Below are 20805 nucleotides of genomic sequence, written 5' to 3'. Positions count from 1 at the left end.
GTGGATTGTTTTATGCTAATTTACGCAGTGAACACACATATTTTGAGAGAAACTAGTGAGTTTTTCGGGATTTGAAGCCGACGCGGAAAATAATGTCTTTTTACCAGTTTCATCATCTGTAAGTGTTAATACATTCAACTGAAAATTCGTTACAAGGCATAGAGAAAACGCTTATTTATAGGAGGTAAAGCCCCATAAAAAATATTTTCCAGGAAATTGACAACACTTGATTGAACATTTGAACAGAAAATGTATGTTCGCATAAGAAACCCTTCCATGGGAAGAATACACCAGATAAATAAATCTCCAAAATCATTACAACCCAGAAAAATCGCGTAAAATGCAGCGAGTTTAAAAACCATAAGAGAAAAGAGTGCGGGCTGAAGAGCAAGTTTCGAAGACATGAAGAAACGAAAGGAAAACACCGCATTGCTTTCCCCTTTTTGGGTGTCTTCAATTCTGGGAAATCCAAACAAAATGTAGACGACAACGTTCCGACCTAAATTGGTGATTTAGTGAACATATGAAGGGCAAAACCAGAACAACCCATTTGCTCGGAAAGGGCCCCGGTAAATCGTCCCTAAACAGCAGACTGTTTGTCTGCTAAGACCAAGTGTGTCATCTAGTTAGGCAGCGTAAACCAAACCGGATCGAAAAACTATTGATTTTGTACAAGAAATCAGCGCCTAAAATGCATTGCGGCATCTTTTGACCGCCAACCCAACTGGCTTTGCTGGTAGCAAATAATTCGATTATCCAGACGATTCGACTGCTAATCTCATAATCGAGTGGAAAATCATTTACTTTAGACGCTTAGAAAAACTCTTTTAATTTAATTCAAACTTTAAGCTAATTAACAAACGATTTAAAAAATGTCGGAAATTAATCATAAACCTTCCTTGAATATTTCAACACCGTTTTCAACTATTCCAGTCCAGATGATTGCTCAAACTAATCGGCCCAATAACTCACCAGTCAATGTTTCCATTTTTTCCCTGGTCTGCATTCGTTCGAATGATGAATTTATGAGACAGGATGAAAAGTGGTTGTGTCTAATTTATACAGTGGCGTGCCGCGTAATTAATACGGGTTGGTCGGCCCTTTTTAACGCGGAAAATTAGCATTTTATACGTAAAATTAAACGATGGGCGTATGAGTGCTGAGCCAAATTGGCTCCCACTGCTAAACAAATCGGTTCCGATTATGTAAAAGCATGGGCAATATTTATTGTTTAATTTCAGGTGTTTGAATGCGTTCAATCAAAAAAAAAATTATTGTCCCTTCGAATAGAACGGTAAAACGCTGGCAGTAAACTGTACCTAGACAAATGCAGAAATGTGCAAAAACACGATGGCTCTGAGTGCGTTGTTTTCAAACTAATGATCATATTTCCGGAAAGTCGATGATGTTTTTGGGAGCTGAATAATTTGAGTTCAATTGCTGACAAATATATTTTTAAACAACTACTGTATAAAACCCTTATTCCTAAGCATAACGGACTTATTCCAGATTATGGGATGAATTACAGGCAAAATTTCAGTGTACAAGCCCATAATCCATTGCTACAAGTACACATGTTGCAATTATTATCAAACGAGGTGATATCTCCATCTTTGCAGGGCTCATTTGCGTCTTTGGGAGTTACAACTGAAAATTGAACGTAACCGATTTACTAAACTCTTAAAATTAATCCAACTTACCATTGCGTTTCTTGATTTTATTGGCTACTGCTGGCTGTTGAACGTCTATAGAAAATTAAATATACTGTAAAGGTGTCTGTTTTTGTAAGAAATCTTTCCATTTTTTAATTTATTGTTGCGCCGTTAGCTGCATGGGATTTAAAAAGCTTTTTTTAAATAAATAATAAAAAATACTTTAATACTAAATTTCCTGTGAGTAGTGGAACGCATGTATACCATATGAATGTTTAAAGAATGCTAATAAATACCTTGTAAGCAGCCGATTCTTGTACAGGCCCATAATCCTGCGGCGCAAAAGCATCTATTGCAGTCTTCCATTTTAACATCTCCAGGTTTGCATTGTTTTTCCGCTATTAAAAAATTTGCATTTTTCTTCAATCTATCCGCAGATTATTTGCACATTACAATGCTTGGACTCTTAATAAAAATGTTACAGTTCAAGGTTTTGTTTGTCTAAACTAGATTAAAGATGTGTTTTTTACACACACAGATGTATGCACAAGCATTAACAATACTTTATGAACATAGAAAAATTGTCAAGGTGCTTTATCAGACTAATATTTTGTATAAACATAGAAAACTAATTGTTTTTTTCCGTTAAATAGATCTCATTGCGGGTTTTTATTGCCTGCATGCTTTGTAGTCTGCAGTTTTGCTTATTGTGGCAAAAATTCAATTTTTCTCACTTTAAATTGAAATTGTTTGCGCTTCAGCTCGTTTAATTTAAGCTTGATTGAACTAACGACTGTTTTGGACTCTTCAATAATCAGTCCTGACATTATTCTTGAACTTTTTAGTAACCTGATTAAAATTATCAGAACTTTTTGATTAAGAAACGACATTGTGAGTACACCAGCAAATTCCATTGGTTTTTCCCATAAATCTGTTGTTTCTACACTCATTTAAAACATTTGTTGTTGCATAGAGAAAACGTAACTTTGTAACACTGCAGAAATTGCCCCAAAAACTTTTTAAAGCCCTTTGTTTAACCAGAAAACACTTACGCAGTTTAGCAGATTCAGCAGCAGCAACCACTAAAACCAAACAAAAAAGAATATGTGTGTTCATGGTAATTTCTTTGCGGACAATGCTAAGACAATTGTGAACCGCTACTAGTCGCACTATCACTGTTAAGAACCTATTAAGAGCCTGTTTATTTATACATAAACGGACAAACTTTGATCACATGCTGAGGTCACTTTCTGGAAATCTGTGACTCGCATCGAAATTTTTGCTTAAGCCAACGTTACTGTGGGTTTGTGCTACTCTTTTTGATAGTTTTGATTCGGTTTTTGCCTTCATTTTTGTGACTTCTGCTTCGCAGTTAAATGCTTGGTAAGTACCCACATTCAAGTTCAAGAATAATCTTTAAATATTTAGTAGTACCGCATCTGGTTCTATGTAGATGATCCAAGCACTAATTTTCCACCCCAAGGTTTTCGCCAGTGAAAACTTGGGTTTTTGTCCTAATTTGAGGAAAAGCTCAGTTTTTCATCCTCCACAAAGCTGTACATTGTCTAGTTGACATTTTCATCTCTGACCATGAAATATTTGGCTCATATTCTGGTTATCACTTGCGTAGTTTTGTTTTTCACTTGTTGTTCGGTATTATCCGAGATATTCATAGCCCTTCTGCGAATGAAACGTAAGTGGAACTTGCCTGGAAGCGAAAATTCCCCAAATAATTCTTAATTGGACTTTGAGTGGCACAATTTCGTAAAACCACACGCTTAATTAATGTTGACTTTACTTTTAAGGATGTGCAGCAAATTAAGTGATGAAAAGGTTTATCGTCTATGCAAGTCTGTCTTCGGAGAATGCCTGAAATCGTGGACTTCCCCCGTTTCTTGGATTGATTTGAAGCTAAGAATAACTGAACGATAAGCAGATAGTGGTAGGATTAAGGGCGGCTATAAGCAGAACATATGACTAAAATTTAGTTTTTAATAACAAAATAATCGGAGCAAAACTTCCAGATTAAAACAGTAAATTTAACACAACATATCAGCTTTGGCTTTAAATGGTTTCTGATATGATTTCATTATGCTACAGTGTCTTTTAAGCCTATTTGTAGAAAAATATCATCGATAAATTTGGTGCTTAGCTAGGAAATTAATTAGCCTGTACACAAAAGCCTCTACTAGAAACGAATCTTCGTCTCTGTCTTCGTAGGGCTTCATGTAGTGGTCAACTGCCGCTGCTATCCATCGAAAACAAAAATCTGGCTCTCTCCTATGGACAATTTATCCAATTCCTCTACGGCCAGCTGGTTGAACACTGGCGGGCCGCAAATGAAGCAGAATATGTCCTTTTTATGACAAAAAAAGGTGTTAAAAGGCATACTTTTCTCCCCTTTATATATACTATACCTTTATCGTATATCCCGTGTCTTTTAAGTGCTCTTGTAGGGAATTTTGCACAAGACTAGCGTTTATGTGCCCGCGGTGTCCTCTCCACGATTCAGCTGCTTGCGATAACACATTATCCATTTTAAATCTGAAAATCCACTCATTAAAAACTTTATTAGGGATTAATTCAGTAAACCTAATCACCTCTTATCAAGTTCTTCCAGTTCTTCTAGTTGCCTCTTCAATGGAATATCAGCTTCGGTTTTATTGAAGAAAAGCAGTCGGAGAAACTGACTGAAAAGCACCAAAACAAACACGTCAAGAACCAGATAGAAAACACTTCTAAATAGCAAAGTTTCCGCGAAAACTATGCCAAGGCCAAGCAGTTAATTAAAAGTTTCTATAGCTACCACTTCTTTATCCGCCTTTCTAGCAAAAACATAATTAATCCCAACATCGGCGTTATTCCGGTGCCAGCAGCCAATAACAGAAACGTTTCTCGCCTTTCGATTGTCTTCAGATCCATCGCGCCCAGCGGCTTGCTGAATTGGACTTTGTCTTCCGATTTTTGGTCTGAAAGCAGGCAGTAACATTTTAAATTAAAATGAAGTTTAGCTCGGTCTTACCGGTTATAAAACGACTAATCCTTCCTTCGGGATACCGCTTGACCATCAAGCAAACCCCCTCTCCCACGGTACTGGATGGCACAAATTTATCCAATAAATTATCAGGCACTGGTGTGTAAGATCTGGAAATTTCCTCGCCTGGAACAGCAATTTACGTAATTAGGCCCAATGTAAGGGAAAGTTTCAGCTATTTGCTTCACGTAGAAGACGCTAAGAAAGCCCCGAGGGTGAAAATCAAAATAACTTGCCATTGACTGTTCCAAACACACGAACATGTTTCCCAATGGGAATTAAAGTTTTCTTCCTGTCCTGTCTCTCAAACTGCAGGAGCCACGTATTGTGATTTACGGACATTTTCCTTTTCAACACGTAACCAGTTTTGACTTGTGCTGATAATGCGGCATTTGCCGATTTGGAGCGCTGCGTCAGCACGCCGTAATTCTCCCATATTCCACTGCTAGTTTTTCTGAAGAGAAAATTGAAAAAATCCCATAAAATTGTCGTGATTTGCCCCAAAACGCGTACTTAAAGACAAACTCCACTTTGCCAGTTTCAATAGTTACATTCACATCGCAGGGCCACCGAATTTTCTCGTGAAAAACCAGCTCGTTCTTGAAAACAATGCCATCATAGATCAGGCATATTAAAACTGTTTGGTCGTTAAACGGTGGATTGATTTCCACCAGAGGATTGGAAAAGGCTTTGGTGTAAAATATGATCGTAATAAAATCCAGCTTTTGAATCCAATCGAAGCGGGGTAACGCTGTAGGCATGGACGGAGGTTTCAACAGCTGCTGTTTCTCTGCCGAGACTCCTGGATGTATGAAAAAAGTTAAAAAATTTTGAAAGTTCAGTTTAGTTTTACCGAAAGGTTTTCCAGCTGGTTCCTCCAGGCTACTGTTGCTGGACTTTAACGACGAAGGACGCTTTTCCCCGAAAAACAGCGCTTCTGTATCAATATTGGGATTAATCGCCACCAATCTCCCAACCAGGCATTTCTGCAGGATTTGCTCATAATTCACCCATGGATGAATCTGCAAGCCATCGAATCCCAAAGAATTATTGTTTCAGCCGCCAACAGCCACTTGCCTGGTCAAATAACGCTGTTGCATCCACTCCCGCTCCTTTCATCAGTTCTTCTTCGCCTCCTGGATGGAAGGAAAAATACTCAGTAATGTTATAAACTCTTCCGCGGATCGCAGTCCAGGCGTCGTTCTTTTGGTTATGCTTCGCGAGTTCCTGTTTGGTGATCTAAGCAAAAACCAGCCATTTGGTAATTTTTCTCCTGCGAAATCAAGTGACTCACTGATAAAGTGCCAGCTATGGATCCCAGGCCTGTCAGGTCCTTTCCAGAAGTTCCCAATCGGATCCAGTCGATAAGAGAGCGTCCAGGCTGAAGAGCCACTTTGTTCCGTGGATTTCCTGTATGAAAATTGAAAGTTTAGTAGCGATGAAAATATAGAATTCTTAGGCAGGTGTTGGATAGAAAAAATGTGTGTTTTACTCGAGCAACGTTTTCTTTTCATCAAGTTTGTCAGAACCAAATTAACAATTAACCGCTTTAGCCCGAAGCCCAGTTGCAATTTCAATCGGCCCCTGCAATAACCATTTCCTTTGATCTGGGGATTCAGAAAATGTAATTTTAACAAGTTCACGGCGCTTGCAGAGATTCATGGTAAACTAATTTGACACTCGTTGGCTGTAGTTTTAGCGAAAATTGCATTTTATCTACTGCCAACACAAGAAAGTCGTTTCTGGAAGCTAGAGGTCGAAAATTGTCAATTTGTTTGCAGATTAGCAACGGAAGATTTAAATTAACATGTGGAAGCGAGGAATGAACGAATTCGGTTGCAATCGACGCATTTATTAGGTTTGAGAGCGCAGGAATCTTGAAGCCCGAAAAAGGGATACCAATTGGGGTATTCATTGATTTTGCAGAGTAATGAAAATTTGTCCTAGAAAACACCCTTTTATATTTATACTCGACTGTATGCTGTGTTTTTAATAAACATTGTTTCAAAGTAATAACACATGTATTATTAGCGTTTGTATTTTATATTTTATATTAGTTCACATTGTCTAGTTTTTTTAGTTTGCCGTTCATACAGCAACATCTCTATATGAGCACATTGAAACACAACATTTGAAGTGCAACCTCATTTGGAGATAACTACGATTTCCAATATTATTTATCCACTTCATTTGATGATTGTCTTAGAAACAATAAGTGGTAGGCAATAGTTTAATCAGATAAAAAGACCACTTATTTCACTTGACGCAGATCCGACTTTCCAGTACTACCAAGTTTTGAGCCAGGTAAGTGATGAGTTTGCAAGTTTCCAAATTTAACTAAAAATTCATAACTTATTTTATTCAATTAGCTGATGATTATAGCTGCAATAAACTGGCCCTTTTGCCCTAAATATTCTCCAAATGTTCAATTGCCTATCAAACCCAGTTAAATTGTCTTGAATTTCATCAATGAATGGAACTTTCATCGGGTTTGTTTTTCGGATCATTCATGCCTTACGCGATTATATTGCATCTGCCGTATGTAAAGCGAATTTCAAAACACACTTAAACAATCACATGAAAACATATGCTCGTTACCTTTTTGTATTTGAAGTATCAAACAGTAGTGAAGTTATGTAACTTTTCAACTAAATAGTTCATCTTGCTTTTAAGGCGTAAAACTTCCAAAAGTTCTTTACCATTTAATAACAAGTCGATATTCGTAGTTTTTAGGCAATCACGATCTTTAACCGACGATATGTTTCGTATCATCGATTAAAACGCTTTATTTGTGCATATGGGGACGTTTCTCAGGTCGGAAACAGTTAATTTAGCACAAAAAATTCGCATGTAAAATTTTGATTTTTGACCCAAAATTTCATAAGGGGTGGAAATCGATTCTTTCAAAAAATATCAACTTTCTTTAAATGCCTCTAATTTTACATGATTTTTATCAGAAAGAAGTAAGGAATGTAAAGAGCTCATTAGAAAGCGCAGTAGAAGGCTCAGATCCGGAATAATCCACATTTTTGTGCATTTTTAGCGGTTTTTGGACAATCACGATCTTTAACCGACGACATATTTCGTATCATTGATTAAAACACTTTATGTGAGCATACTGGGACGCTTTTCAGATATGAGGAGCCGTAAGCAGAAAATGCTAAATTTATCAAAACGTGAAACTCATCAGCAGTAATGTTACTTGGAAAAATGTTAAAGTTTCACTTCAATAAAAATAACAATTTTAAATTGTAAATTAATTTTACGATTAAATAAAATTCGTTCTTTTTCCAGCAAGATCCTCACAGTTGCGAAGCGACCAACATTTGAGTAATCGGGTTCAGCAGCAAATAAGTAAGTATTTTCGGATGTTAATTTTCAAATGGATACTGAACGTTAACTAATTTTGCCAGATATTTGGCCATAACTTTTCAAACACTCTGTATTACATGCCGCAAATTCCCCTATATTGTCCAGGGTTTTCAAGCAAAACTTCCGAAATTTAGTGTGCAACAAATTTTCGAGGTACATTTATAAAAAGCGGCTGTTGAAAGTTTGGTGAAAAACCTTCTGGTGCTACTAATATAATCAAGAAGAAATTGTGGTACACCCTATAAAGCTTCTGAAAAAGCAAAATTTTCTTAGACTCAAGAATTAAAAAAAAAGAGTCGTCCTTCCTCCTCACTGGGTTCCATCTATTGATCATTGAAGAATAAAATCACTCATCCACTTCTATTCCCACAGAAAATGGAAAAACTGACTCTCCTACTCTTGCTGGCATCCATAGCCTTGGCATCAGCGAAATTTCCGTTCTACAGTACCAAGCCCTTCATCCATAAACCCGCGGAAGACTTAGGCGAACCGCTGCTGCTAACACCCTTCATCCAATCGTCACAACTGGAAGAAGTGCGCGAAGCCGCCGAAGTCGACCCAGACAAATTCCTAGGCGTAAGAAGCTACTCGGGATATTTCACTGTTGATGAACCGAACAATGGAAACCTGTTTTTCTGGTTTTTCCCATCGGCTAGCAACTACGAAGAAGATCCAGTGCTTCTCTGGCTGCAAGGCGGTCCAGGAGCGTCCAGTTTATATGGGCTGTTTACGGAAAATGGGCCTTTCGTGGTGGAAGACGGCGAATTGGGGCTTCGCAACTACTCCTGGCATAAAAACTTTTCGCTTTTGTATATCGATCAACCCTTGGGAGTGGGTTACAGTTTTACCGATGGGCCGCTGGTCAGTGACCAGACTCAAGTTGGAGAACACTTGTATAGTGCCTTAACGCAATTCTTCACCGTGTTTTCCGAGTTGAGAGACAACGAGTTCTTCATATCGGGTGAATCTTATGCAGGCAAGTACGTGCCTGCTATTGGTCACACGATTCTTCAAAACAACGATCGAGCTGACGTGAGAATCAACCTGCAAGGCATTTTGATTGGAAACGGCCTATCGGACCCGAAGAATCAGTTCAATTATGGCGACTTGTTGTACCAGTTGGGGTTGATTGATTTGGCTACATTGGAAGAAGCGCACACACTCGAGAGCTCCATTCAAGAGTTCATTGAGGAAGAAGACTACGAGTCGGCCACTTTTATATGGAACAACATGCTCCAGTCCCTGTTCTATGACCCTACAGGGTTGATGGATATCTACAACTTCGTGCAAGATGAAGACAACAGTCCGAGCGACTGGGAGGAGTTCATTGTGCAGAACGAAATCAGGCAGGCGCTTCACGTTGGCAGTCAAGAGTACCTATCAGAAAGCTATGAAGTCTACTACTCCCTCTATGAAGACATCACGAAAAGCGTCACTGACTGGGTCATTGAGCTGCTAAGTCACTATCGAGTGCTGCTCTACAACGGACAATTGGACATCATTGTTGGATACGTACTGACCGAGAACTATGTTCAAAAGTTGCAGTACAGCGCGGCCGAGGAGTATGCAACTGCCCAAAGAGAAGTGTGGAAAGTTGGGGACCAAATCGCCGGTTACGCCAAAACAGCCGGAAATTTAACCGAAGTTTTAGTTAGAAATGCTGGCCACATGGTTCCAATGGACCAGCCAGAGTTCGCCTACGATCTACTCATGAAGTTCACCAAGAACAAGCCAATTGCTGGACAATGATTGATTAAATTGTGAATAAAACAGCACTTTTAAACGAACACAAATTTTACTTTAGCGGAAAGCTCCGCATTAGAGACGCAATTAACTGGATGCGCATTTAATCCAAGCTTAGTTAGGATCAGGTCGCTGAATGTCAAGGGAAACGTTTAATTTATTTTCCCGGAAAAACAGGGCTACATTAGCAGGCATATGCCGTTCCATCAATAATATTCAATGGCTGCACATTCCTGTTTAGTCCATTTACGCTAAATCATATCCGGGCGATGATCGGGTTTCTCTGTTTTTATTTCCAACCACTCTATCAATTTAGCTGCCGGAATTTTTAGCCCAACTAAAATTTGGATTTGTAGCTGCAAAATGCAGTATTTGATTTGCGATGTCCAAAGGAATGTTGGTGATAAACAATTTCTCGTGGGTGTGGATTCGTTTCAGTTGTGGCAGTTAGTGCAAGTTTTGTGAAGAAAACTGTTTCGACTGTGGAGACATTTGAGGATTAGGAACAATTATCAAAACCAACTTTTTCCACAATGGCAAATCCGAGGAAAAATTCGGGTTTTCTTGAGGAACATCCTTAATGAAAATGTTTTCAATTTTGAGCGTTCTTATTTAAATTATTAAGTGAAAACCTGCGACTAAAGGGAGCACACTCTGTCTCACTCAAAGCACATTAATGATGGGATTAATAAAAGTAACCCTGTAGCTCTCAAACTGGCTTCTTATCGCCGGTCGATTAATTTCTATAACAACGTTACATTGTTGTGAAACATCATTATCCGTCGTGTTCCAGGACAACTTCAAGACGCTCCATTGTACAGAAATTCGATCATGGCCAGAGACAAAATTAAATATCCAAGTAACTATAGGCCAAAGCCGAAACCGAGCTTATTCAGCAGGGAAAAATTGAGTCCCAATGATCTATCAAGGCGAGTATCACCAGTATTTTTTAAGATCCCACTCAAATTCAGCTAGAATTTCAAACTAAAAATGAATTTTTAGAGCTTTGAACTATGTGCTCGCAGTGACCGTACCGTTCTTCATTTCGATGCTATTATTAACCTTATATTTTTGGGTGATCGAAGATGACCTCATGTTCTACGACATGAGTTAGCCGCGGTTCTCCGGCCAGCCCAAAACGGGCCTTCGTATATGCTGCTTTCTTTAACATACATGTTCGCAACAAAAAACAACCTGAGCGTCATATTCCAGAAGATTATAACAACCAACACCGGTTTGCCGTTTCAACAGAGGACAACCTTCTTTTACCCATATCTAAAAATGCGTCAGTTTGTAAGTAAAAAGTCCATATAAAAACGAAAACCCATTAAAAGCACCATTGATGCGTGTTTTCCATTTAGAATTAGTGCTGAAAATAATCAAATTAGCTGATAAACCAACTTGCGTTCGCGCGCGTCTTGGTGTCTCAAAAGAGAACCCACTGATTTTCTCCATATCTTTAACAGCGGCCTGGAAGCAATCATCAAAGTGGACGAATGTTAAAAATACTACTCAATCTTCTCTTTCCGGGTTGCAATTATCAGAAGAAATTTACGAGATTTTTTGGGTTTCAAAACAGTACAACTTTCTATGCCTCACATCTTTAACCGAGAGAGTCTGCCAAAAAAGGGTCAATAGTATCGTAGAAGACCGTTAAAAGTGCTTTTGAATCATGTTTTTGATTTCCAATTATTTTGGAAAATTAGCAAGTTAGGAGACCAACAAACTTGCACTAAAAGTGAACTGAAAAACACACATTTTGGCCGTTTTTGCATCCGCTGCAAATATGCGAGAAGGTATCAACTCGGAACACATCAACTCGCTGTCCTCTTGCATCACTCACATTATCTTATGGGTGCGAGTGAGAGACCCGATGCTAGCTACGTTCTTGACTGGATAATTCAGTGTCATTTAATTAATCAGATCGTGAGCACTTGTGACTGAATCCAGCTCTATCTGTGACAATTTGCACCTTTTGAGGTAATTTCTGATATCCAAAAGATAATTTTCAATTTCCAACCCTCTAGACGCCGTCGGTTTAATTAAATATTTCATTTGGCTGGCTACTGATAGCTCTAGAGTAGACATGTTTCAGATGGCTTAACTGCTGGTTCCTGTATAATTCAGCAGAAGAGACCCATATCAACGTGACAAAGACATTAAAGCGGGCTGGGAAACAATGCAATGCTTAAAATGCATGAAGCCCATGGGGTTTGCAGGCTTAAACTTGAGAACAATACATTGATGTATTATTAAATACTGAAATAGTTCCGACAGCATATAAGCGCGCAAGTGGGCCGACAGATAAAAAGATGATCGGTTAGGTGGAAAATACCATCTCCATAACAAGTGGGTATCGTGTGGAAACAATCTCCTCAATTTTCCGCTTGAACATGAAAATCCTTCTAGTGGTTTCAGGAAAAACTATTAATAAACGATAAATATTCATTGAAAACAGTTCGCTTAGGAGTTTCGGGAACGTTGCTACTTAAATAAAGCTTTTGAAGTTGAATGAGCGAAAGCCCCCATCTTTTCCCTCCAGATAAGCTGGAAAACTTACTGCCTGAAGTTTTTAGGATTATTGCGCTATAAACCGTTTTACAATGTTGCGACTCAAAAGTGAAAATCCCAAGAGTTTGACGATTTTATGCTTGTAATAATACGCATATAAAAAAACTGCGAAAAGTTGTGAGAACCAATAAAATACCAAACAGTATGTTTTAAGAGCGCAAAGCTTGAAAGCAAAAAATTGCGCATTTCCATTCCACAGATCGTTAAAATATAGAAAGACACACAACTGCTACTCCTCATAAATTCTATTAGAAGCCTTGCGTGTTTCCATTGAGGGTAAATTATTAAAGAATCCCATTTTCTGATAGACCATCTGGGAAATAATGCCCTGTTCCCTGTTATTTTTGGGCATTTGCTCGTGTGAACTTGCTGTTTTGAAACTGCTCAAGGACCAATGAAGGCTGTGAGTCTATAGACCAATCAATTGTGTGAACGATTGAAAATCAGACAAGAAAGACTTACCGTCTTTGTCCCATTCTTCGTCATTCCAGACATCTTCAATTTCTTCCTTAACATCCGCGTTTCGACTACTGTCTTTCCGATCATCATCAGATAAATCTTCCGATTTGCTGCTGCTCCAGCGCCAGCAGCAGCAACCATTCAACTTCAACTTGCACAACATTTTTAAAATCCGGTTTTATGTTTGTGAAAGTTTGGCCATTTCACGTCGGCTGTTTTAACCATTATAAAAATTTACATTAGAATCCAACACAGGCAAGTATTCCAACGCATTAATTAGCGAAAGTGATTATAAGAGTTGCGGCTGCAAAGTTCTAATGCGATTTTGCACATTTTCACATGGTTTACGCGTTCGTTTTTTTAAAACTCTCCCCGAAAAAAAAATTCAACCCGATTGTCAACGAAATTCAAGCCCAATGTGAATAATCCAATTGCAATTTGTCCTGAATTACGATGAGTTGGATCTAGAGATGGGAAATTCAATTAAACCCATTCAATTATGCAGCGGGTCGCAAATATTTCATCAAAATTGTTGGCCGCTATTTCCCAGTTTATTAAAACACATCGCGAGTTATTTTACTCTCACTTTTTATTGCTGCATATTTGAACCTACTGGTTAATTAAAATTGGCTGCTAATTTGAACATTTTGTTGCTAATGAGGTCTCAAATAATTGCCAATTTTGGCTACTTGATCGAAAGTTTCGCGAGAATGAGTGCAAGTAATCTTCCTTATGGCATAAAATCCCAAAAAAATTAGCTTGCATATAAATCAACGTTTTCATCGGTGAAGAGTCTTTTCCATCGGGAATCATGAAACTAGCACCAATTTTACAAGATTACATTCAGTCTTGCGTTAAACGCAAAAGACTATCAAAGAAAGCGCCAGAACAATTCAATATTTTATCTTCAGATATATTTCTGGCACAAGGCTCGGATAGAGATCAGGCAATAAAATAAAAAATGTATGAGAAAATTGCTCTTTGATGGAAAACTGGGAATTTATTTTTAAATCGCCAGAAAATGTGAAATACCTGTCCCTTGAAACTAGGGACAGAAAAAACCGTTCTTCACCTTCCACCGAACAATTTGTGAATGCAGGTCGCGTATAATTTGGTTTCATTTAAATTTCGCCTTTTAATCCGAAGCGTGCTTTCGCTGAACAAATCCACTTAGCAACTTTGCAACGCTTTCTTTATTAGATTTTAAAATATTTATATAAAAGTCTGGAAATAATTTTGCGCGTAATTAAAGAGGGAATGCATACATTAGAGCAGTTAGTAGTGCTTTGTGTGAACAAATCGCTTTAAAAATGTGATTTAGTTAAGAAAAATGGGAAAAACGAATGGTGATTTTACTGGCTTTTAGGAATTTCGTTAAAGTTCCTAAAAGTGAAAATGCTTCAACGGATTATCCATCCTATCCATTACATGCTCTGCCGTATAATTTATTTAAGCCTGCACAATTTGCTATTTAAATTAATAATCAACATACTGAGTTCGATAGCTACTGCTTGGACGGAATGCTAATGACTGGCTTCTTCAGGCAAGGCTGAATATTTACAAAACCACTGCAATCAAAGAATATTAATTTTGTTATAATGAGTCACAGCTTGATGAATTTTAAACATATTAAGGACGCTTTAAAAATATTTACTAAATTTGCCTAAACGCTTTCAATTCAAAACCGCCGCACAAAACCACGCAGATTAAAAGCACAAAAAAAATCCTCCTTTGCCCAGTAAAAACACCGTCATTTAGCCAAAACCTGCCTTTGTTGTTTAACTATTTGTCAACAAATTTCCAGACAATGATTTTAATGTGGGAAAGTTGTTGTCGCACCTCACGTGGCCAACCAAACCGGAAATTCGAGAGCGTAATATTCGCTTTTAAGCGTCGCGACGAGCGTCTGTGCTCGACTGAACTGAAAATCTTGCGCAAATGTAACTCCGGATCGCATTTGACCACCTTTATTTGCCTCCTGAAGTGGGAACTTGATCGGTTTGCATAGAATATAGGGGATATAATCCGGTAATTAATTCGGGTAATCCTACTCATTACATTTAGCACTGCTAACGTTTATTAATTGAATGAGTTGGGATAGACATTTGAAATGCTAGCGGGGTTGCAAAATAACGAGAAATTTAAAAAAATAAGCTTTCCTTCGGTGTTCTCAAAGTTCTTCCCAGAACAAACACCTTACTTGGCTGCCAACTTCAATATTGATAAAGGTCTGGTAATTAATGTGAAATTAGTTCCTCGAAAATTCCCAATTAAGCTCTTCAAATATTGACATTGTGTAGGCAGCTCGCTAAGAGTTGCAAGTTTTAAACCATAAAATTTAATTAACTGGGTTTGCAAATTCAGTTGTGGCGTTTTCCTTCGCTTAGCTAACAGTACCTTAAGCAGGAAATAACTAGCGTTTGTTAATTTTGCAGGAAGTTCATAGAAAGTGTATTTCTGCAGTATTAAAGCTCAGTACTAGTGGCTTATTGCAAAAGAAGTTATGTAATGTGAGCATCAATCTATCATCATTAAGCCATTAAATTCCCATTATTGCTAAAGTAAACTAGTTGTGGCTGTTGTTGGCCATCGGAACTGCCTAATTCGTCTTTGTCGCCAGCTTTTAGAAAAATCGCTGGCCACATACGTAAAGAAACCCCGTCGTGAGCTATCGATTGCTTCCGCAGGTAATTTCCTTTACGTATTAGCTAGGAAGTGAAGACGAATTCTCCAGGAGATTTCAGAAGATTGGCTACCCGACAATAGATAAAATCGATAAATTTGCAGAAGATTTTCACCCTTGTAACTGCATACTACAAATACAACTACAATCTCCTTCCATCAATGTAAGCCAATTACTTTAAGGAGCAAACAACTTAATCGCATGTTGGTTTTCTATTATCAAACATTTGCCTTCCAACACGCAAAGCTTTACAAGAACGGAACCCCGCTTATGGGAAACATACCTTTGACTTTGAGCCGCTAAATTTAATTACGAAAATTTGATGAGGAGCTTGACAATATTTCGTGGGCAAAACTGACTTCACTCAATGATCAAAACTCAATGATCAACTCTAGTTTGAGCCGCTGAACATTTTTTGGGGCGAGTTCTGAGGGCAATCAGTGCGGATGGAAAAATTGCCATCGTTGTCTTGAAATGTTCCCCAAACCCTTTTTGCAGCCTCATAAACCAAAAGATGCTGGAATTGATGGTTGTCATATTTTCACAGTTTTTATTGCAGATTGGGCCGTTCAAGCTCAGAATAATCCATACAATTTTCTCGCTCAAACTTAAGCTGTTATAAAAAAATGGGTTTTCGCGGGCGTTAAAACAGTTGAAAATGACAAGTTTTTTTCTATTGTAGAACAGAAGCTTTTCCAAAAAGGTCTAAATCCCAAAAAAACTTACTCAATGGAAATTAAGGCATTTTCAGTTGTTTGAGATTAAGAAGCAACATTTTTGAAACTGGTTAATATTTTTTCGGGGTGTAGGCCGCCGAGGAAAAGTTGGACAAAATCTTCCATAACGACCTAGAATCCCGGAAAAACTAGGAATTTTATACTGTTTTCATTACAAATACCCATATTTGCAATTAAAGTATTCTAAGTATTCGCAAACTACGTAAAAGCGATTAATTTTCTCCCGAAAGATGTCAGGAAGAAATGTAATAAATTTCCAACCCACGGGAGTAGCATAAATTGCGATATTTAAATCCAGAAGGAACATCCATCAGCACTTGGTAAACCCGCCGTAATAAGAACTTTGGAACCGATTTCCAATAAAACAAGCTCGGTTTTTTCCATATTTTTCTTCCTGCTTTCCAGTAAACAAACAACATCAGCCGACTCTATTTGCATCTCGTATCCCCGAACTGTTACCTTTGAAATTTCTGATATAATAAAATATTGCCGGGAATATCGCGATGCTTTTCGATTTTCTATTTTAGGATTTACGTAGTTACTTTCAGTTGATAAAAGATTTATTGATACGAGCACCTCTTCTGCTGACCAAGTGGAAACATCTGGCGTCGACTGACGTAAATTTAATTAAAATCGAACCAAACGGGAAACGAAATTACAGAAATGTCGCTCATAAGGAGTCACGGAAAGCGATTCAACCAAAACTGTCCTTAATAAAGACAATAAATCGATAATTTACTATTTTACAGGCACATTTTTTTAGCAGAGATGATGGATATTTACAACCAGAAGCAGCTCTTTATTTTAATAAGCGCGGGTATTTTCTAGTAGAAAGGGAACATAATTTGCATTTTATAGGAAATAGATATTAATTTTGCGCATAAAATACGTGTGGGACATTTTTCGAAAACAACTGCAGCCATGTAGTCTACAGTGCCGGATCAATACGGTGAAAAGAGTTTTCAAAGGCCACTCCTGTTTCCGTGTTAAGCCCCTAAATCAGACAATTATAATGCAAACATTTGTAGTTTTTTGGGTTTTAAGTAGCAGACTTATATTGGCTGTATTCACCGTACAAAAACAAAAACTACCTGCTTTAATATTATTGGAAAAAACAGCTACTGAAACTGGAAGCTTATGAAGGTTTAACTGTTACCATTAGGACATGAAACAACATAATTTGCTTCATCGAGAAGATTTACTGAACAAGAAATCCTTTGAAAAACCCGAAAATAACACAACATTTTTCACGCGAAATAAATAACAGCAGTCAGGATGAGATAACAAAAAGCAATTCACCCTCGGGCACTTTGAAACAGAGCGCTGGAGTTGTATTTCTCCCTGTTCCTCTTCGTTTTACAAAGGAGTAATTTACGACAGCAATTTATGTTCCAATGTACATTGATTTATCACCTCTCAGGTTATAAACAGCAGCCATTTAATGTTAAACAAACATCGGCAAAGAACTGGAAAATGTTTAAAAAATCTTTCACATTCCCTGACTAATAAAACTTCCATGTAACTTTGCCCTCAAGATAATCAAGCCCGACTATACGTTTCCAAGCCAATATTAGCTGAATGTAAAAATACATTTTGCAAGTTCGGACTGAAAATGTTGCGAATAATTTGATAAAGAGCATGGTAAACAAGGAAACAGCCTACTTTATTACTGGGTCCGTATGACGGGAAAAGGGCAACCGACTTTGAAACAATCAACTTTCGAGGGATGAAATATGATGATTAGCTGGCATTTTGCCCGGGCATTTTTTCTCTAGTGTAGCGGGAAATTAATTTTCCTGGAAGTTATTGCAGTTCGTTTTATCAACATACGTTGCACATTGACAGAGAAAGTTCGTGTTGCTGTTTATTAGCGCTCGCAATAAATAAATTGTTGGGAGAATGCTGGGGTTTTCGGTCAACGGTTTGCGAAAAAACGCTGATTTTTTAATCCCCCGCAGGGTAAAAATTTAAAAGCACAATACGTTTTTGATAAAATTCCCTTTTGCGTATTGGTGACGATATATTGTCAGTGAAAATCAGCGAAATAGAGTAAAAAGTCTGCATAAAGTCTGCAGTAAATCCGCCATTTGAAATAGTAATTCTCGAAATGCTCAACTTTCTCCAGGACGAAATGCTTTGTCCCCGAGGACAAAGGAAACCATTAAACCGATGTAGCTGGGATAACAATTATGTGGGAGACTCAAGTTGCATCCGGAGTTGCATACCAAATCAGGCTTAGATTGGATTGTTGAGTAGGTATTTACATTGCAGAGCGTCATGCAAGTGAAATTGGAAAAATTGTTTCACAAGGTGAAGGGGATACATAAAAATAAATATTGGTAGTTGGGCGGCGTTTGGATATGCAACTGTTAAATGCATCGATCAGTAATAATTACACAACCTTGCAACTTGTGTTGAGATTTCCAGTGGTTATTTTTCCCGTTGTAAAGATTATCATCAAAAAATGATTTCGGGACTGCCTTCGTGTTATCTACTACATGAAGCTATAAATTGAATGGACAACAATCAGCAGCACTCATATCATAGACACATTTCGAAGCCTTGAACTGATAAACGTTCCAGTACCTATTAAAAGCATTTCAAGTCCGTTGTTGATGCATCAGCATGTTTTCGAAAGCTCTGTTTTTAACATGTCTGATTTTCTCGTGCGTGGAAAGTGCCCGGATTTTAGGAATCTTTCCTATGCCAGGAATAAGTCACTACATTTTAACATCCAAGTTAATGAAAGGCTTAGCTGAAGCAGGGCACGATGTTGTGATGGTCAGTCCCTATGGCATGAAAGATCCACCCAAAAACGGCAAATACACCGATGTGATTCTGGATGATTTCGCTGAAGTCTTTGAAAGTAAGTAACAGTCACTTTTAACTGCTAAAGCGTTTCTTGTATTGGCATGTTTAACATTTCTAGAAATGAACCAAATCGATTTATTCGGGCACAGCAAAAGATGGATGGTTTTCAGTATGAAAGAAGTCATAGACGTGATGATGATCGGCACAAGGAATACCTTGCGTAATCCCGGTTTGATGAACCTAGTCGAGTCCAAAGAGCACTTCGATGTGGTGATAATCGAAGAGTTCCTGAACGACGCTCTTAAAGTCTACAGTCACCTGTTTAACTGCCCTCTTATTATTTTAAGCAGCGTTGGACCCAACAGCAAAGTCAATTCCGTGATAGGCAATCCGCAACCGATGGCATACGTAGCTCATATGCAGATGAGGCGTTTTTCCAGCAGAATTTCACTTCTTGATAGAATGACGAATTTATTTCAACACGTGCTATCATATACTTTGTCTGAATTGTTATTTGTTCCAAAAAATGAGCGAATAATGCAAGAAATGTACCCCGGGGCTCCGTCCATCAGCGAATTGAACAACAATGTGGCGCTGGTTCTTCTGAACTCGCACGCCAGTCTTTACGAGCCGCAGCATCTTGTTCCCAATATGATCGAGATTGGTGGTTACTTCATTGATCCGCCGAAGCCACTGCCGGAAGATTTGCAGGAATACATGGACAACGCAACGGATGGCGTGATCTATTTCAGCATGGGGTCAAATTTGAAAAGTAAAGATTTGCCGGAAGAACGGAAAAGGATGTTTTTGAATATTTTCGGTCGCCTGAAGCAACGAGTTATTTGGAAATTTGAGGAAGACTTGCCAGGAAAACCGTCCAATGTTCTGATCAAAAAGTGGTGTCCGCAACAGGATATATTGGGTGAGTGCCAAGTTTTTCAATGGCTCTGCAGCACCTCAATAAGAAACCTTATTTTAGCTCACCCGAACATGAGATTGTTTATAACCCACGGTGGGCTGCTGAGTACAACCGAGACAATTTACCATGGCGTTCCCATTCTGGCCATTCCAGTTTTCGGCGATCAGCCAGCTAATGCGGCCAGAGCGGAAGCCAGCGGATTTGCTCTTCAACTCGACTACAACGCTCCAGATTTCACCGAAGATAAACTAGATTTCTTAATCAGGGAGTTGTTAACGAACCCGTCCTACAAAGAAGTGGTGCAGAACAAATCCAGAATTTTCCATGACCGCCCGATTAAACCAATGCAAACAGCGGTTTACTGGGTTGACTATGTGATCAGGCATCGAGGGGCGCCACATTTGAGGGCAGCTGCCTCCAAACTGGCATGGTACGAGTTATACATGGTAGATGTTGGGGCCATTATGGTGGTGATTCTGGCCGCCCTCCTGTATACTGGGAAAATTGTTGTCTGGAAAATTGTCGGCTCTATTAGAAGGAGAAGAGCAAACAAGCAAAAACTTTCGTGATTAGAAATATGGTAGACTTTTCATATTAGCAATCCAATGTACTGCAAGCAGATGATCATTGTAAATAAATCATCTGGTCATCAAATGTATTCTGGAGTCTCAACTGTTTTATGTGTTAAGTATTTATATGTTTATAATTTGACAATACATACATAATTGCATATACTTTCCTGACTGTGTTTCAACTCCAAATCAAATTCATTCCTGGGTTTCAGTCATTTATTGTCTCTATTTATCAATCAAAATACGTTTCGG

At 38.3% G+C, this 20805-nt stretch overlaps 4 protein-coding genes across 7 annotated transcripts in view; 2 read left to right on the top strand and 2 right to left on the bottom strand.

The window, feature by feature from the left end:
- Positions 1-1432: 1432 nt before the first annotated feature.
- On the bottom strand, positions 1433-2849 carry LOC109545284 (serine protease inhibitor I/II). Its single transcript, XM_019915871.2, has 4 exons — positions 2705-2849; positions 1949-2050; positions 1701-1745; positions 1433-1647 (listed from the first exon to the last, which is right to left on the bottom strand). The coding sequence occupies exons 1-4, from the start codon at positions 2766-2768 to the stop codon at positions 1523-1525; spliced, it is 336 nt and encodes a 111-aa protein (XP_019771430.1). The 5' UTR covers positions 2769-2849; the 3' UTR covers positions 1433-1522.
- LOC109545273 (cytochrome b5 reductase 4) overlaps positions 2764-20805 on the bottom strand; it is a 29419-nt gene continuing 11377 nt past the window's right edge. Inside the window, exons 1-12 of one of the 4 annotated variants that reach the window (XM_048663715.1) lie at positions 14601-14830; positions 12835-13043; positions 5981-6096; positions 5764-5925; positions 5540-5708; positions 5200-5488; positions 4923-5140; positions 4675-4812; positions 4459-4621; positions 4253-4342; positions 4070-4196; positions 2764-4008 (exon numbers count right to left, since the gene is read on the bottom strand). In XM_048663715.1, the coding sequence (XP_048519672.1) occupies positions 3901-4008; positions 4070-4196; positions 4253-4342; positions 4459-4621; positions 4675-4812; positions 4923-5140; positions 5200-5488; positions 5540-5708; positions 5764-5925; positions 5981-6096; positions 12835-12994 (1740 nt within the window). In that variant the 5' untranslated portion in view covers positions 12995-13043; positions 14601-14830 and the 3' untranslated portion in view covers positions 2764-3900. Of the gene's footprint in view, positions 4009-4069; positions 4197-4252; positions 4343-4458; positions 4622-4674; positions 4813-4922; positions 5141-5199; positions 5489-5539; positions 5709-5763; positions 5926-5980; positions 6097-12834; positions 14831-20805 lie in introns of those variants that run through there. The other 3 variants (XR_007280832.1, XM_048663714.1, XM_048663713.1) reach the window with 3 other exon arrangements.
- Positions 6859-9845, top strand: LOC109545282 (venom serine carboxypeptidase). Its single transcript, XM_019915867.2, has 3 exons — positions 6859-6990; positions 7981-8040; positions 8431-9845. The coding sequence occupies exon 3, from the start codon at positions 8434-8436 to the stop codon at positions 9805-9807; it is 1374 nt and encodes a 457-aa protein (XP_019771426.1). The 5' UTR covers positions 6859-6990; positions 7981-8040; positions 8431-8433; the 3' UTR covers positions 9808-9845.
- Positions 18765-20715, top strand: LOC109545279 (UDP-glycosyltransferase UGT5). The gene is made up of 3 exons (XM_019915865.2): positions 18765-19117; positions 19181-19984; positions 20042-20715. The coding sequence occupies exons 1-3, from the start codon at positions 18877-18879 to the stop codon at positions 20548-20550; spliced, it is 1554 nt and encodes a 517-aa protein (XP_019771424.1). The 5' UTR covers positions 18765-18876; the 3' UTR covers positions 20551-20715.

Source organism: Dendroctonus ponderosae, unplaced genomic scaffold (assembly GCF_020466585.1).
Source record: "Dendroctonus ponderosae isolate FM_Combo_2020 unplaced genomic scaffold, Dpon_F_20191213v2 Dpon_F_20191213_2, whole genome shotgun sequence".
Lineage (NCBI taxonomy): Eukaryota > Metazoa > Arthropoda > Insecta > Coleoptera > Curculionidae > Dendroctonus > Dendroctonus ponderosae.
This window is presented reverse-complemented; position numbering and strand designations above follow the sequence as displayed.